At 39.3% G+C, this 14308-nt stretch overlaps 1 protein-coding gene across 1 annotated transcript; it reads right to left on the bottom strand.

Annotated features, from left to right (window-relative positions):
* Nucleotides 1–850: 850 nt before the first annotated feature.
* Nucleotides 851–4835, bottom strand: zgc:63972 (protein CutA homolog). The gene is made up of 6 exons (XM_053340465.1): nt 4731–4835; nt 4036–4184; nt 2641–2700; nt 1705–1750; nt 1565–1614; nt 851–953 (listed from the first exon to the last, which is right to left on the bottom strand). The coding sequence occupies exons 1-6, from the start codon at nt 4833–4835 to the stop codon at nt 851–853; spliced, it is 513 nt and encodes a 170-aa protein (XP_053196440.1).
* Nucleotides 4836–14308: the final 9473 nt, after the last annotated feature.

Here is a 14308-nt window from a genome sequence, read left to right as displayed (position 1 = left end):
GAGTTCAAAACCTTCCCTTCACTGAAATGCATTCAAAATTACTGTACATTTCTACTTCCTGCTTTCTTACAAGTGCTATATTTTGCTAAAAATGTTTCTTCCTAAGCAGTACCTTTACCAATAATGTTAATACCACTACTACTACTAATAATAATAATGATAATCCTCTATTTAAGTAAAGAAAACAATTATGTGTGTTGTAATAAAAATGAATGGTATCCAATGATTAAATGCAATCTTTCTGCACAGTGAAAAGAGAAAACCCAAATATTCACAAAATTTGTGATGAATGACAAGTTGTTTCTTAAATGTCAAAATACATTTTGAAGTGTGAGACTACATAAGCCTAGATAAAGCGTAAACTCAACTCATCCATTATACACATTTTTCTGCACTGTGAAGAGAGACAACCCAAATATTCACAAAGTTGTTTCTTCATGCAAAATAGATTAGATTTGGGGTTTAAAGTTCAATGAACCTGCTTTATTTTTGGGGTTTGATGAAGGCGGCTCATTTTTCACCCTTGGGACATGGGGAGTATACAGAATGTAAACTCTACAAAAGGGTTAACCAATTTTAACTGATGCCTTCCAGCCAACCAATCGAAAACTAGTTTTTTTTTTTCTATGGCTGTGATATAAAGCTCTAAATCTCCACAGTACATTGTGGAATTTACAGTGAAAAGGTCAGAGCAACAAAATAGTGTAAATGTCATGTATTGAACTATTTTTCAACAGTGTACTTTCTGAACTCTTCGATCCAAGGCCTTCAAACAGCAGCCTGTACACATGGCTTGGTTTCCTCGTCCGGCTGCGATCCCTGCTGAGATTGGCTTTGATTTAATGATGTATCAGTCATCTGGAATAGTTTCATCCATCCACTTCATGTAAGCCAGGCTGCCGTCCTCCACTGGGAAGCTGAGGACTTCTGGATTTGCATAGGGGTGGACAGACCTTGAAGCGACACACACACACACAGACACACACACACAGACAGAAGCAGAAAAATGAGAAGAAATGTTGATGATTAACTCGGTAATTAACGGTTATTTCAAGTAGAATATGTCCATCATGCACCTGACATTCCACTTATGTACAGTATGTGTAAATACATTACATAACATTACATAAAAGTCAAATCAATTAAATTTATGATCAAACACCCATAACAAAAATAGGAAATACCTCTTTTAGAATGTAAATGTTTCAACAAGTTTAACATCTACAAATATTTTTTAAGCTAAACTAAGCTAAAATAAGCTAAAATAAGAAAATCTAGGATTCAATAACCTAGGATGTGTGTGAGCAGCTAAAAAAATGTACTTTTATGAATAAAATGATACATCTTTTAATCACAGTGCAGGGCTTTTGGAGAACAGACCTGGAGGTCAGATTGGTTAAACTCTACAGCAACATATAGTAAACTTAACTACACAATTTGGGCCTATTAAAAAAAGGCATACTCTCAATCTTTAATGCATGTTTACAGCATTCAGCACTTGAAGCTTATAGTACATTTGAAATCATTTGAAATTAGCATTACATTACATTAAGTATAATCTCACCTCACATAGTCTATTACTTGCCGAATCCTGGAGGTCTTTGTTTTCACCAACTGCAACGACAATGACATCTCATCCTACAGTTCTGCTTACATGCATGTTGAGAGCATGTTGATCACAAAGGACTTTTTCAGTGAGTTTACCATCAGAATTTCACTTGCTTCCTGGATTTCGCCTCTCCAATAGTACCTAAAGAGCATTCACAAAAGACATTAGAACTGTAGCATGTACAGTACCACACATGTGCATGAGTTGTATTGGGACTGTACATTTCCAGTGGATGAAAAGTACCAATACGTGTTGCAGAGCCTTCTGTCAGAAACCCTTTCTTGAAAAACTGCATTTTCCAAAGGAACACAGCAATCAAACCTTGCCCAAACACTGTTTATAGCCTCTGTGATCTACAGCAATATTGTCAAACTATTCCCGGCAGTCTTTTATGGTGCGAAACTGCCTCTTCGCTCTAAACATGCTGCTCTTTTTTCTTGTTTTTTTGTGGATTATGAAAGACAGCACAACACTGAGAACCCATATTCCATCTTAAATGTCAAAATAATTGTTGGAAGTGTGAGACTAAATAAGCCTGGATGTAAGGTAAACTCCTCCATTATACACTTGCACTAAAATGCACAGCCCCCAACCACCTCCACCACCACCCTCACCCCTCAACTAATCCAACCAAATTCTTTATTTTTAGCCTGAAACACTGTTTGGTTTGGTAACAGGTTTAACATTTTGTTTTTTATTCAGTCTCGCTGTAAAGCCTCATTTCTTCCATCCTTGTTCCTTTTGTAGTTATGCATTAACAGGAACACTAATCCATGCACATAAACATATGACCACTTTAAAGTCTCATTGCCACTCAGTTTCTATTGATGACAGCATTCATATTCAGCCCATTCACTCCAGTTGTGTTTCCTTGGTAACCAATACGTGCTAGAGAGAAAAATTAGATATTTGTTTATGTATGTATGTGTATGTGCCTGCACATGTGAAGGACATTATAACTTAACTAGTCTTTCTGATTGTGCATCAGCCGCATAGAAAGCTATGTCAAGTGGGAGTCAAGTATGATTTACATTGTGGAGGTCCTGGAGAGAATGTTAATACTGGCAGCCAGCCGTCTTTCCATGATTGCCCTGGAAAACAAGTCAGAGTGGCAGGGTGTAGATGGAAATGGAGGGAGCGGAGATGGAAAGAGAGGAAAGAAAAGTTAAACACTTACAAGCCACCAGCTGTTTATCAATTACAGCATGAAACTGAGCCTTTCACTATGATGCTCTTCAAGGCTTTTATGCAGTAAATTTGTTTAAAAAAAGGCAGTAAAGTTTGCTGCAGTTCAGCTGATATTATAGTTTATTACCAGCTCGGCTATGCCCTCTACTCTAACCACTGACTCTGAAAGGGGTGATTTACATATCTGGCAACTGCACTGTGGCTACTTTCTGTCTTGACACGTGGTAAATAGATGGAGCTCATTTCCGTGCAGCTAAAATGCCAACAAAGGAGATGAGAGTGCAAACACAGCACTCTACCAGTTTTGGATTTGACAAGATTGTATCTCATCTCTCGACAGAACAGTCAAACTTATGTCTGGCTGACTGACGTTGAATTGTTTGAATCATTTAAAGTAATTTGCAAACCACAAGCTACAAAACCAAATAACTTAATTAGCATACAGATTAAAGAAATAGTCTGATATTCTTGCAGAGTCAGATGAGAAGATCAATAACACTCTCACTCTTCAAAGCTACCTCCAGCAATTGGTTTGCTTAACGTAGCACGGAGACTTGAAACAGGAGGAAACAGCCAGCTTAGCTAGCTTGCTGTCTGAAGGTAAATTTGCCAACAAGCACCTCTAAACCCCACTAATTAACATATCTTGGTTGTTTCATTTGTGCGAAACCAAAGACTCAAACTGACACATATGCTGCACTATTTCTTATTGATGCAGTAAGGTTGCCAGGCAACCAGCAGAGTATCTGGGCAGTTGTTGTGCCTTGTCAAGAGAAAATCACCTCTACAAACACTTTAGTTTTTGTACAAAAAAACCAAACAAACTAATGAGATATAACAAGTTATTGAGTGAGCTTTGGAAGTGCTAGTAGGTGGATTTTGTTACAATTGGACAGAACCAGGCTAGCTGTTTCCTTCTGTTTCTAGTCTTTATGCTAACTTAAGCTAGCCTTAACCATACAGACAGCAGAGTGGTGTTATCAAGCTCCACGTCAGGAATAGGCAAATATCCCAAAAATATTGAACTACTATTACAACTATTGCTATATTGAACTATTTCATCTGAGGTATTTGAGGTCATTAATTTAATATAAAATGACAACCTGTTCTTGGAGAGTTTTTTGTTTTGTTGTTGTTGTTGTTGTTGTTTTTTACCACTACAGTAATGAGATGCTGAGAAAACTGTAAAATGTCACCTGATATCAATTGGAAGAAGTGTACTCTCTACTGTACTTTACCTGCCAATGTCCTTAGCTGCCTGTTCATTGGGATTGTTGATGAGGATGACAGAATGGTGGCCTGGTAAATAGCTCCCTGTTACGGCTGAATGAAGCTGGACCCCGATGGACCACAACCCAGGACACATGGATATGGACAGGACCAAAAGCTAGAGAAGGGTGGGTTAAGTACAATAAAGGACATGAACACCTCAGACTGTTGGCATGTCAAAATTATAAAAACACATCTGTGGCATCCCTGTAATAAATTATGTGGACATTTGGCTGTTCCATGTTATTTTATGTTTGGATGTGGGGAAGGTATCACTCAATTTAATTATCTGCTACCCTCTGAAAGGATTGCCATGTTTGGATTGGATTGGATTCAGTATTTATCCTCTTATTATTTGCTGCTGTCTGTCACAGATAGATGAGTATAGACCTTGGCTTGGTTGCAGTGACCAATTTATAATCTGTCCTACTTCTGCACAGCACAGCATCACAGCCAGTCATACAGCAGAGATTCCCATAAATCCAACACAAATAATATTGGGAAAAAAAACAATACGATACTTTTTTTTTTGCATTTCCTACATGCAAGAATTATTATTGTGGATTACATGTTTTTACTTTACTAATGTTTTTTAAATCTCAGTTTTCGAGTAAGAAATTATCCTAAACGTCCATAAAAACAATCACAGTAACTCTCCTCTTACCAAACATGACATGAGCAGAACCGAACGAAAGACAGAGTGGAAAACAGCCTCTTTATGGCAACGCTGGAACAGCCACTCCATCCTGTTAGTTGCAACAAATGTCATTCCCAGAGTCCGGCTGGTGCAGATAATAAGAGGGACAAACTCTGCTGAACTGCATTCATAAAACCACTGAGACTCTCTCCAGGGATAATTAGCGTTCCATCATTTTTATAACCACTTCAACAGCTGCTTTGTGAAGGCGGAAAAAATACAAAGAAAACTTATTACCTTTGGAGAAGACGTGCATTGTTGACAGCTACTATAGGTTGGATGGTCAAAGGCAGTGATAAATCTCTGTGCCGTTCAGTTGGTTGCTTAACACTTCCTGACATGCAGGCGGCCAATAAAATTGCTGTTTCGGCCCTGCTGGCCTGCCTCCTGGCCTGGGTCATAATCGGCTTTGGTGTATTTACTATATAAACTCAGCATCCTTCAGCCAAAGAGAACATTTGTAATGGCATTAAGAAAAAAGCTTTGAATCACAAAAGCAGGAATCTGTTTTATGAAGGTGATATTCAGTTGAGGAAATAGACAGACAGCCCTGTGAAAAATCATATTACTATTATTAGCCTTGAGTAACAGATTTTTTAAATTCCATATCATCTCCTATATTGGACTGATTCCATGTACATGTAATCAGTGGTGGGATGTAAGTACATTTAATCAAGTAGCCTTATGCTATATCCCACTTTTGCACTACATTACTGAACTGAAGGGAATATTATACCTTTGCTTCACTACATTTCTTTTATTTGCTGTACTAGTTACAGTCATTTAATTTCAGTTAGTTTTTCCTGATGCATTGAGATATATTAAATGTACCCAACAATAGGAAACTACACTACAAACACAAACTAATACACCATACTGTAAAGCTATTTTAAAAAAAGATCTGCATTGACCTGCTGCAACACAAAGCTGGTTACTAGTGTTTCAGTAATACATATCAAATAATACTATATAACATTCTTTTTTTGGACATTGGGGTAATTATTCTTTTATTTCCTGTTGAAACTTTTACTGGTTTACTGTGACATGTTTTGTAAGATTAATAACAGGCTGCTGTTTTGGAAAAAATCAATAGGACAAAACAAAACCATCATTTATTATTTATCATTTGGAGAAAAAAAACAACAACAATTAAATTCAGCAGTCTTCACAAAGCCTCACAACAATGACAAAATCATTATGAGCTCTTTAGTCACTGCTGTCAGTTGTAAACCTTATGCCAATGCCCAGCTGGTGAAATTACAGACAACATTCATATAAAAGCAAGTTTGTAATAAAATGTTTATACCTGGACACATCAATATATAATATGGTATCATGTCAACTGCTCCTGTTCATTTAGAATTCACAGTCGCAGAACTAAGCACCTGGACACTAATACTATAACAACATACACAGATAAACAGCACAGAAATGCACTCCTGAAAAAATACAGAGCCAAAGCAAAAAAAAAAGCCTTGAACTCGCCCCTGGCACTAGGTTTTGCTCAATTGGGAACCCTATCTGTAGGCAAAAAGCCAATCACACAGATGCAAAGGTGTGGGTAAACTCACATCACCACCATGACCACCACCAAACCAGTCAAACAACTCGTCCTTTGAGATAAGCTAAACAGAAAACCCAAGGATTCTGCAAGGCTGCATGTAAATAAAGAAATAGCAGACAAATCTTAAAGAAAAATGAATAATTCACAGGTGCAATGTTGATGCAAGAACAAGCATGAAGCTAATACAGCCTGCTCCTGCATTTACTAGCATCTGTGAAACTGGATATGGTGGAAAACTAGACATGATAAAACAATTTCAGTATAGCAGCTGTCTTTGCTGATCATGGACATAAGCTGTAATGAGAGGTGTACATATAGAAAATTCAGTTTCTTGTAGCTTTGGCTTGTCAAAAAGTGTTTGTATGCAGGATGTCCACATGGGGGAGTTGTGGGTCTATGCATGTCTCCTTTTTTCACTCCCTGCTTCCACTGTGAATAAATAAAATGTAGAGTGTTCATTTAGAATGTAGAAAACTCTCGTAGACTAAAATGAAATGTAAATGCTCCAACATAGCAAGTTGCATGACTCATCCCATTCCCTTTTTTTTTGTCTTGACCTCTTCTCTACTAGCCTTGTGTACTTTACTTTGCCTGTCCCCACCTCTTTCTTCATCTGAAATGGCACATATCAGAGAGAACAGCAGGGGGCGCCATGGGAGTCACAGCGTCAGAACAAACCAATTTATTTCTCAAGCTCACACAGGCTTCATTTGAGAGCCCATCAGAGAGCTCCAATAGAGCCACTTAAGCCACTGTTCCCTAACATGAAAGAAGGCAACCGAAATAGAGAGATGGGAAGAAAGGCGAGGAGCCAGAGGAGAGGCGTTTCATCTGCATGTTCTGGGGCATCACTCAGAGGGGCTTCGTTTCCCCTAAGGGGCGCTAAGGCCTGTTTGTCCCTTAGAAGTCTAATGTGAAAAATAGGATAATTTTTTATTTTATTTCTGTCTGTATTTCTTGTCTGTTTATATATAATGAGGCCACAAGGTCTTCAGTAAGAGTAGAGATGAGAAGAGGAAAGGCATAAAGGATTCTGGCAAGAGGTGCTCTGCCTGATTCACCATTAAACTATGATTGTCTCTCGGTGGGATCAATGGAGATACCTTGCTGTGAAATAATGCAAATTCTAGCAGGGAGTATTAGAGGGATAGAGCACAGGAAACAAAGACTTGAATGAGGAACTAGTTGTGAACATGAAAACAGGGAACAAGTTACAGACAGTGGGAACTCTGAAGGTCTTGGTACATGTATTTTAACAGGTTCTCATTGCTGTTACTTTTGCCATTACTGTACAGAATAGGAGGTAGCAGAGGTAGGGAACGAAAATGGACACTACTGAACACACACAGGTCAGATAAGTCCTAATGAATGGACTTTCTAGGTTGTGTTTACCTCTATAGGAAGAGACTGGTCCTCCCAAGGAGGTTAATTAAAAAAGTCATGGGGGCCGAGCAGCGAAGTGTCTCCATCACCGCTCTGAACTCTGGTGACCCCACCATCCTCTTGGACAGACATAGCCATCCATCACAGCTGATTCTTGGGCTGTGTGACTCTGGTGTGTATAACTGAAATCTCTGAGTGACTAAAAGCACAGAAGTGTATGTAGTAGTGCCACAACTCTGACATTCAGCTGGAAAGAAAAAATAAATAAAAATCACCACTGCCAAGACATCCCCTGCTGTCCCTCAAGTAATGAAACCTCTCCCCTCTCAAAGATCAGACAAACACCATATCTTGTCATCTTCCCTCCATTCTGTTCCTCGATCTTCTTCCTTTTTTTTTTTCGCCCTCTGTGTCACAACTGCTGAAGCACACAAGGCCATTTATCAGAAAACGGAACTGTCATCTTGTTTATTTCATCTGGGCTTTCCACAACAGATTGCAAAAATAGACTATTTATGTTAGTTTAGCAACATAAGCACAGTGTTCATATCCAAAGCCATGGGTAAGCATTTCATCTAAATGCTTGCCAGGAAGAGAAAGCAAAGTACATGAACATTGCCTTCTCGACAACAGCATGAAAGAAAAAAAAATCCTCCAGTATTCCCTGCTGAGAAGAAAGGTTCATCAACCCTATTTCCCTTGTTCTTGGTGATGGGGAAATACATGTTTATAGCACATGCTGCATAACTGCAACGTCCCTGGTTTGATTCCACCTACGGACCTCTGGTGCATGTCATACCCATTTTTCTATCTCCTGTCTGCCTCCTCACTTCCCACTGTCCAATGAAAGATAAAAACGCATAAAAATAATATGTGTGAAAAATGGAGGACATATAGGAACGAACTAACAGGAGAGAAAGAGAGAGGGAAGAAGAATAAAAGGATGAGGGGAGAGACAAAGAGAGAGAAATGGAGCGTTCTGGTTGATTGGGTTTGAGAGAAGAAAGAGAGCCTGGAGCAGTCTTACAGGAAAAAGTTAAACATTTTCATAAATCTGTTCACCTGCAGTGGTGGTACACTTAAATCATGTCATGCTTGATTGGCTGAGAGGGAGAAGCCAGTCCAGAGCACGACGGGCCACCTCCACACCTCCACCACAGAAAAAAAAAAAATCCTGTGCTTCCTCATTACACTCGTCTGCAGCATAACCATTCCCCATGCTGACGCAGGTAGAATGAGCTCATTCCTTCTCCATTCACAAGCTGAGTGCACCAAAATTCAGAGAAGGGCGAAGCATAATAAGTTCAGACTCCAAGTTAGAGTGCCTGCAGGCAATAAAGTGGAGGATGAACAGTGGAGACTTGATGGAAACGAGTGAAGAAGAGAGTGTGTGCGTGTGTTGGGAATTTCAACCAGGAAAAAAAAGCAGCCATTTTTTTTGTGTCCCAAGTCCTCTTATAAGTATTTATTCTAAATATTTTCCAGAGGGATGCAGAAGATTGACAAGTCTTACATTTAAAATAAATAATTGAAATACACACACGCACGCAGACAATTCAGGTGAGGATTCCCAATGATTACAACTCAGACATACAGATGGATTCGTGGTTGGTGTAATGCTCATCTGCATGCATTAAAAATACACCTATGAATAATTTCCATATAATACATACTGCATAAGAAATGGACAGAAGCAAAACTACAACTTCTACAGGTTCAGGTCTGCACAAATTCTGTCTGCAAATGTAAGGTCATTGGGAAAAAAATGTGGCCCAGGAAAAAAACAAAAAATCAATACATGCATTGACGTGCTGTCCAGTGCAGATGAAACTTTGAGCTGGGTATATAGTTATGATGTGTGTCTGGGAGTGTGTGTGTGTGTATGTATGTGTGTGTGTGTTTGTCAACTTCAGACACCATTAGAAAGTGGCATTATGGAAATCCAGGAATCACCATGAAAAGGGCAGCCACAGGCACGCTCAAGGCAACCTTTTATATACAGCAAATAATCAGCCAACCAACTGTCTGCGCCTATTTACCGTATTTATCAGTCTCCCCCCTAAAACCTGCAACCACTTCATCTAATCTCCTCTCCTCCCACGTCATCCTCTCTGTTAAAGGAAAGCAGCAGCTTCTTTCCTGTATTAATTGTTTTCCACCTGGGCCTTGTTCAGCTCAGCTTATTATTCAGACCTTCACTGCAAGCCAGCTGATAACCTCCAACTGCTGCGAGCAATTAACAAGAGTTCACCTACTATAGCGTCCAGAAGGAGGGATCCCTTTAGAGCCGCGGGAGAGAGACGGGGCAGGGAAGGTTAGGACAGAACAAGGAGGAAAAGGGAAGAAAAGAATAAAAGATAAAGAGGAGGAATGGGCATAAGACCTTTTTATGGTCATTCAGAGAAAAATCAATGCTAATGAATGGGCTGGTTCATGCATGGTGGTGATAAGGAAATGACCAGCTTAAGAGGATGCTGCATGTCCATGTTTGTGTGTGTGTGTGTGTTTGACTAGACATTGATAAGAATTGTTTGGTATCAACAGCAGGTACAACCCACTCTGCAAGGTACAGCAAACACAGATGTCCCGACCCATTAAGAATCGGTCTCAACTAAAGACCTGGTCAATATCTGGGGTGCCGTATTGATTACGTGACCGTGACTTGTTTGCTGTGGTTCAGATGATGCAGCCGATAAAGATGAAGTGTTAGAAGGTCCCTAATCAAAGCTGGCTTTGTTAAAACATAAATTCCTGTAGTTGATTAATGGCCTTCAGAGTGTCTTTTATAGTATAGTAGAAGCAGAAAATATAATGCAACCTGGGCAGTGATGAAATTAAAAACAGCTCGAATAATAGCAATAATAATCATTTCGCTTGAGGAAACCTTTCACATTTCTGAGTCATTCTCAGCAAAGTACTGCCAACAAAGATTTATTGTGTGGTTAAAAAAAAAAAAGGATGAAAAAATCTTCAGTCTGCCTCACTTCTCAGAAACTGTTTTGTCATGTGTAACAAAATGTAGATGTTCCTCCAGCTGCAGCTCTTTCCTAACCAGCATTCAAACTGCACCACACACACATCTGTTAGCTGCCATTGGCCCCCGTAATGAAACCGCAACACATTTATTCATCTAATGTTACATTTGCTCAGCTAAACAAGGTTCCCGTCAAGGAGAATGAAGTGTGCTATTGGTAGTGATTACAAAAGCTCTGAGAAGCCATAGGCAGTCAGGTGTGTGACTAGGTGGTAACAGTTTTGTTTTTACCACAAATGCTAATTGAAGTGGGAAGGTGTATAAAAATGCTACAAATTAACAGTGGCGTCCCTGGTGGTATCAAGTATTTTGCAGGTTGCATGAGTAAACATATTTGCTCTGCCTATTTATCTGTACATATTTGTTGGCCTCCACAGTTTTACAGTTTGCTACAATGAGTATAGTTGGGAGGGTGGTGGTTTACAGCAGATAACAATGGAAGAAGGAGCAGCTGAGATCAAACGATTTTATTTCTGTTGTAACTGGGAGAAGGGGGCTCCTTTGGTGTCTCTTCTGGGAGTACTGCTCTAGATTCGGATATCCATTTTCCCTTTGTTTTCTCTCTTGGCCCTTTGAAATATTTAGCGAGAATCCCTGACTAACACATACACACACACACACACACACACAGACATATTAAGTGTGTGTGTATGTGTGTGTTGTGCATTTACAATCACTAGCCCCCCTCTAGGCATCAATCATCAACTGTGCACTCAACATCTGGATGTGGACAGTCTTTCCCTCAGGACAATAACACTTCAGATCTCTCCATTTTAGCATAGAGGTCTTCCTGAGGGACTGCTTCTCCTAGACCAGCCATGGCCCCTCATTTTATTTCCCCACTGGAGGCTCCACTGTGGAATCTCCCTCAGCCTCTCCATCTCTTTATTCCTCCATCTATCCTTCCCTCTGCTGGACTAGCACTACTATAACCTCCTCCCTCGGGCAGGACTTTTTTTTTTCTCTATCCTGACGTCTCCTCTTTTCTATACTTTCACCTGCAGAGCTTGACAGTAAGACAAAGTATGCAGCTTTACATTTTTAAAAGGTTAATTTAAAGCCCTGGCTCAAAAATGTGCTTTGCTTATTGTTACTTTAGTCGGATGTTTGAGCCTCATTGTGCAAAATGATTTATGTGCAGAGTTTGACACTGGGAGGCTTTTTTCACATTCACCTGCTGGAATGGGTGAGTTTCTCTGTGCTCATGGAAAATTTTGGGGTTGCAGTATTTTGTGACATCACAACTAGTTTGGGAGCTATAATCGTAATCCAGTATGTATTTTACACAAGTGTGATGTGGACATTTGAAACATCCAATGTAGTGTTGTAGTCAAGACCGCACCAACCGAGACCAGAGAGTACCGAGACCAACACAAGGCCAAGACATTTGTAGGTCGAGGCCAAAACAAGACCAAGACCATATATATCAAAATCATAACAAAACATCAAAATGTGAGTTTTTTTATTTAACCCTCCTGTTGTCCTCGAGTCAATGAAAGAAGGGAGGAAAGGAGGAAGGGAGAAAGGGAGGAAGGAGAGAAGGAAGAAAGGAAGGAAGGAAGAGCGGAAGGAAGGAAAGGAGGAAGGAAAAAAGGAAAGAGGGAGAAAGGAAAAGAGGAAGGAAAGAAAGAAGGAAGGAGGGAGGAAGGAAGGAAAGGAAGGAAGGTAGGAAGGAAGGTAGGAAGGAGGGAGGGAGAATCTTTGCTCTGTTGTTTTCAGAGCAGCACAATGAATGAAACAAATCTTATCAAACTTGTTGTGTTTCACTTCTTGAAAAAGTTCATCATATTATTAAAACTGAATTGACCTGACAAGTCACAATAAACCTTTCATTTCAGAGAGAAAGAATGAAAAAAGTAAAAAGTTGGTACCACCTAAATTAAATGAGCTGTGTGAAACATTTCAGTAAGTAACATTTCAACATCTTTACACTACCAATGATTTGAAGTTATTAGCTATTTTTGAGAGGGTCCTTTTTCATTATCAATAAGGCATGGACAAAAAGCCTATCAGCGGTGGTCTTGACCGGTCTTGTTAAAAAAAAACCCAAGACAAGACAGAGTAAAAATTCCGAGACAAGACCAAGAACCTCAAAAAATGATCTCGAGACCGGCCTTGAGACCAAGACTGATCTCGAGTACTACAACACTACTCCAATGCACAAACAGTGAAAATGAAGTTTTCAATGAAGTAGGAGACTTCTGTTCAGCAGTCAAACTTTTTGAAATGAACATATCTGCATATTCATAGATTCAGGATTTTTCAATGAGGAGAGAGAGGAAGGAGATGTCATTTCATGTCTGGAGGGGGATCTTTAATCAGAATCAGAATCAGCTTACTTGGCGAAATATGTTTACGCATTACAAAGAGTCTGACTCTGGTTTCTACAGTACATCAACATCACTATAATATATATATATTTAATATATATATTTACATAGAAATAACTAATGGGTGACTACATAGAGAATAGGTAAAATGGTAAATTGCATACAGGAAACAAGTAGTGTAAGTGTTGCTGAAATTAATATTTAATGGGGGAAAAATGTGATACGTTATACTTTATATACATACAATAGGTTGTTATGGAAAGCATATACAGACTGCTGGAATATACATTTAACAATAATGGATGATATGTTTGTGTTATTGTAGATTTCTAAACTAAAATATTTATAACAGTGGATGCTTTGTGTTACAGGGTTATTGCTCAGCGATTGTTTAATGTCCATGTCAATACTAGTTTAATATAATGAATGTATGTACTGGTCAAAGTTAAAGCTGTGTGGCCTACTGCAAGACTACACAAAGTATAATTAATGTTTATTTAGAGATATCATATCATGTAGCAGTACTGCAGTCCTCAGCATGGCCTTTACCCTCAATAGAGCCGAACCACTAAGAATCTCCCTGCAATCTGTACCACCTTGTTAGTGCACATACACCATATGAGGCCTGTTGTATTAGTTATTCTAATGCATGTCTTGTTATCCATATAGATGAGAGAGGGAATAGACCAACAGATGGCCAGGGAAAGAGGGAGTCACAAACAGAAAATTATCCATCAGGAATGAAAGGATCACATTCATAGCCTGTGCACACCTAGAGACTCACAGACAACACTCTGTGCCACAAAATATTTTCACCGTTCTCCGAGTCTGCTCAATTCTCTGTGACGTCTTGGCATCGAGCCAGTCAGCCGATCGTGTGTAAAAAGTTGCACAGGGATTGCTGGTGGAGATTTAATCTCTGCTCCCCTATTTTTTCCAGGAGTTTCCTGCTGGATCTCCGTTATCTCCAAGTCTGAGAGATATTCAAGTGTATCAATAATATGGCTATTTCACGGTGATATGAATCTTCAGAAATTCGGAGATGTACAGGAGTACGCCCTGTTGGCTTTCAAAACACAGCGCATTTCATTAACTATTTGCAAACACAAGCAAGCTCTTCAATCTCTGGAGGAAGGCAACGTCTAATTTCAGAGCATTTATCTTCTAATAGAAAACATTTGCCAAGTTAATTAGTGATGTATTTGTAAATGGGGCACCACCTGCCTATATACTT

This window comes from Scomber japonicus, chromosome 19, assembly GCF_027409825.1.
Source record: "Scomber japonicus isolate fScoJap1 chromosome 19, fScoJap1.pri, whole genome shotgun sequence".
Classification (NCBI taxonomy): domain Eukaryota; kingdom Metazoa; phylum Chordata; class Actinopteri; order Scombriformes; family Scombridae; genus Scomber; species Scomber japonicus.
Note: the sequence above shows the minus strand (reverse complement) of the source record. Positions and strands in the feature narration are given on the sequence as shown.

Excerpts from the sequence above, each read along its gene's own strand:
- zgc:63972 (XM_053340465.1), bottom strand. The coding sequence starts at position 4,835 with ATGACATTTGTTGCAACTAACAGGATGGAGTGGCTGTTCCAGCGTTGC. Across the intron at positions 4,185-4,730 it reads TTCTGCTCATGTCATGTTTG|CTTTTGGTCCTGTCCATATC; the intron begins GTAAGAGGAGAG and ends ACCCTTCTCTAG. Across the intron at positions 954-1,564 it reads CAAGTAATAGACTATGTGAG|GTCTGTCCACCCCTATGCAA; the intron begins GTGAGATTATAC and ends TGTCGCTTCAAG.